We start from the raw sequence: 4,306 nt of genomic DNA, 5'->3' as shown, positions 1-4,306 counted from the left end.
AAAAAAAAAAAAAAAAAAAAAGCATATCCCATCTCTCTGTGTTCATGCTAATAGCCCCTTCTCTATAAAACAGTGAGTTAATTCATGTTCTACTTTTTAAAATCCCTTTTTCTTTTGACAGAGATGGATCCCAGCAGACAGGGTTGTTCTGTGCCTTGTTCAATCTCTTGGAAAGTGCAGAAACAGAAGATGTGGTTGATGTCTTCCAAGTGGTAAAGTCTCTACGCAAAGCACGGCCTGGGGTGGTGTGCAGCTATGTAAGTGTCCCTCGATGTCACTCTCAAGTCCTCTGTGTTTCCATGTGGGCACTTCCCCTTCTCCTCCACTCCCATTTCCTCCCCTTTCCCCTTTCTTCTCTATTTTTCTGATTTCCCACTCATTTTTACATCCTAATCCTCAATGAAAGATGATCAATGTAAATAAGACCTTATTAGAGTTGTTGTTAACTTGTCATGACAGGTTACATGGTCACATCCTTTAATGTCCATTTATCAAATAGTCTTATTTTATAACAAACCAGTCCCGAATTTAGTGACTTCAATAACATGACTGTATTTCAGTGATAGTCTATTGATCTACTCAGCTTCCCAGGCAGAGTCAATGAGATCCAGGTTCATATATCTGCTGTCAGCTGATGTGTCTACTTAGGTCTGGCTGGCCTAAAATAATCTCTGCTGCCAGTAAATTGGCAAGTAACTGTCATTTTCTTTTGACAGTAGGGGTGAGTGGTCAGTGGTCATGTGTCACTGCTCATTCAAGCTTATACAAGGGCAGAGCATCAAGAAAATAGGCAGAATGAGGTGTGCCACCCCTTGAAGTCCAGGCTAAGAACGGTTACAATATGGCTTCCAACCAAACCAATCCTGAGGCTGGTGCAGAATCAAGAGGCCTGCAGTTTACAGTGCAGAGTTGTGAGTTCAGAGAAAATCGGTCTGCATTCCATTTATGCACCCCGTGTAGCCTCTGTCTGCAGCAATAACAGAGTCAAACATCACTGACGTAGCATTCACTCTCAGTACAATTTCTTACTGAAATATGCAAAGCTTTTCATGAACACACAATTTGAGTTTCCATGGACGGGTTTTTAAAAGTATTTGGATACCTGATAAATGCATTGACTGGTAAAGAGACTCAAAGGCAAATAACTATTAAATAGTCAAATAACTAAAATGACAGAAAGTATGAGAGGGTGACTGGGGACCCTTCATTTTAATCAATGGGGAATTTTGCAAGCTTCTTGAATGAGGTGATTTCTGCTCACATTCATAAATGATGTGTGCACATGAGGTAGGAAACATAGGTACAAAAATTGACATTTTGGCACAAGTTTGGGTTCAGTTATCACATGATGAGTAGCAGGGAGTAATCTGGTCTGTGTTGCTCCTAAGGTACCCTGCCCATGATCCTAGGGCATGGTTACGTCAGTGAGAGAGCTTCTGATGAGAACATGTCAGAACATGTGTTCTAGAGTTGCAAAAGGAAATGGATAGTGCCTGGACATCTCTTCTGGGCATAGGAACGTTCTCCATGTAAGTTCATGCTGCTTTCTTTCACCAGGAGCAATACCAGCTCCTCTATGACATCATCGCCAGCATCTATCCTGCCCAGAATGGACAAGTGAAGAAAACAAACAGCCAAGACAAAATTGAATTTCATAATGAAGTGGACGGAGGCAAGCAGGATGCTAACTGTGTCCGTCCAGATGGTCCTCTGAACAAAGCCCAGGAAGACAGCAGAGGGGTGGGAACGTCGGAGCCTACCAATAGTGCTGAGGAACCAGAACATGCTGCCAATGGTTCTGCGAGCCCAGCTCCAACCCAGAGTTCATAGGAAAGGAGTCATGTGGGACAACGCAGAATCTCACATTAGTTCTTTCTATTTTTCTAGACCTAATGAAAGAAAATGGCTGTGCAGTGGTTTATGGAATCTGTGTTCACCTTTGCCACTGTATAAAATATTTAAGTTTGTCAAAACATTTTGTACAGTTTTATGCTTATTTTAAAAGTTTATCTATGTCATTCAGTAAGAATGTATATGTGAGAGAGGGTGTCTGTGTGTGAGAGTGTGTTTATGTATGAGTGACTGTGTGTGTGCAGGTTTGTGCGTGTGTATGACATCTAAATGTGATTGGAGAATACTTTCAAGCCATTTCAAATGCTTTTGAGAAACAGTGTGCCTTTTTCTCCTCTTGAGGAAACTATACATTTTATATCTAAACTGTTAATTTGTTTGAGGGATTCATTTTTTAAAATCCCATTGAATGTGGATTCAGTTGTAAGAATAACAATGTGTACCATTCTGGAATGACCTCAAGGTGTCCTCCTTGTCCTGTTGATGATCTTGTAGTTTAAGATGCTATTTTTGGATATAGATAAAAGTATGTAAGAGTGCTATGGGTGTGTACAGCTGATCTGGGGAAGTGAACTAAATCAACATGTGAGACTTATGTCCCATATACTGTCATTTCATCACTATCTCTTAATGCATATTTAATCAAACATGAAAATCTCAAGAGGGACTATTTTTGTATCCACATGGGAAGTAGAACTTTGCAAGTCAGTTGCTGTCTACATAATAGATAAAAATTACTAGTTAATACTCTTGATCATATCGATTTATGCTATGAACCTAAATAATTGTCCTTAACCAAATATAATGTATGTTAAAAACACATAGAATAAAAACAAGGGCATGAAAACTTGTTTGTACTGAATATTTACATAGGTAACCTCATACAGTTACTTTTGTTATGGAATTCACGATTCATGAGAAATATAAAATTGATTATGGCCATTTCCTACGCTTAAGACCATCTTTGACTTTCATTACTGTGTATTTATCTTGAATTTCTCCACTGTTTTGTTTACTCTTACTGAGATATAATATTGATAACCATAATAAACTTTCAACTATTCTGTGCTTATGTGGCATGTGTTACATGTTTGTAATTGAAACAATTTCTTCTTCAAGCTGAGATTAGTTTTCCCATTTTGTTCATTGATGAGAAAAATGAAGAATTATCAGTTAGGCGCATCAGAAGGGGATAAAGAGGACTCTGTTTTCTCACTAGTCACTCACAGATTTCTATCTCATGTCATCTGGGAAAGGTTCTGTTGCTCTTTGCTGGAAAACATTGTGGAAGTTTGCAGTTCTGATGCTGAAGTACCTTCAGGCTGGTGTTTATGTTGATGTGTGATTTGCTTCAGAATGTTGATCATCTTCAATGATATCTTTTGGAAAACAGTTTGCTTAGTAGCTGTTTACTTAGCAGCACGTTTGTAACAGCATCAAAAGCCGTGTTACTTTGAACTCTATAAAATCTGTGCGTGAAGTCTGATTTACATTTTGCTCAAGGATCTGGGTAAAGTTTTCTACCAAGAATGTTGAGGACTCATGAAAATGTGAAGTTCTTCAACTTATAAAAAATTTTAGGACTTCAATAAACTATAAAATTATTCAAAATTACATATAAGTAAAGTGTTTCTTCAGAGATTCCATCTGCATGTAACAACCCCCAGCTGTGGATGGTGTGCTAAAATGTCTATTTTCCTCTTGAGGCAATATTTTTGAATTCCCAAAACAAATATTTGGAAAATAGATCCATGACAACTTGAAATAATGTAAAATGAAAGATAGGAGCAATTGTCATTTGCAAATACGTTGGTGTGATCAAGGAATGGGCAAATACTGTCTCAGAGGCAGGTTGTTCTGCGAGAATGAACACGAAGGGAAAGGAGAGACTGAGAATGAACACGAAGGGAAAGGAGAGACAGGAGTACTAGAGAATTGAATTCCAACTGAGTTTTAGCTTTAAAAAGTTAAAACTTTAGTTTTAGTTTTAAAAAGAAATTCGTATGTGGGCTACAAACCTATGCCTTTGGTCCTTGGTTATATTCAGAGGGAACATGAAGCTGTGTTTTCTGAAGCTAATTGTCACGGTTACAAATTCTAAGACCTTGCCAGGAAAACAACAACAACAACAACAACACAAAACCCAAGAATTCCTACTTTTAAAAATTCCTAGTGCCTTTCTGGGATCCAATACAGGGAGCCCTGTCATATTTTTGCTGGGCAGAAGGTGAACGTCTTCTTTTTACTGTTTATTTCTGGCATCAGAATCCATTGGGAATAAATGATTCATTTAGTAACCTTAAAACTCAACACGCCATAATTTTGTATGTAAGTGACACAAACATAGCTATAGAGAGGAGATATGCATTTTCATATCTTTTTGAAAAAGTTAAACTGTGGAAGTCATCAGCCAAAAACATCTTTGCAATGTAATTTCAAAAATATAAGCTACTGG

At 37.9% G+C, this 4,306-nt stretch overlaps 1 protein-coding gene across 5 annotated transcripts in view; it reads left to right on the top strand.

Annotated features, from left to right (window-relative positions):
• Ptprc (protein tyrosine phosphatase receptor type C) overlaps window positions 1-3,457 on the top strand; it is a 113,114-nt gene extending 109,657 nt beyond the window's left edge. For all 5 annotated transcript variants that reach the window (XM_029476879.1, XM_029476883.1, XM_029476882.1 and 2 more), the window contains 2 exons: window positions 122-257; window positions 1,558-3,457. In XM_029476879.1, coding sequence (XP_029332739.1) covers window positions 122-257; window positions 1,558-1,830 — 409 coding nt within the window. In that variant the 3' untranslated portion in view covers window positions 1,831-3,457. The remainder of the gene's footprint in view (window positions 1-121; window positions 258-1,557) is intronic.
• Window positions 3,458-4,306: the final 849 nt, after the last annotated feature.

The sequence above is a fragment of the Mus caroli genome, chromosome 1 (genome assembly GCF_900094665.2).
Source record: "Mus caroli chromosome 1, CAROLI_EIJ_v1.1, whole genome shotgun sequence".
Classification (NCBI taxonomy): domain Eukaryota; kingdom Metazoa; phylum Chordata; class Mammalia; order Rodentia; family Muridae; genus Mus; species Mus caroli.
Note: the sequence above shows the minus strand (reverse complement) of the source record. Positions and strands in the feature narration are given on the sequence as shown.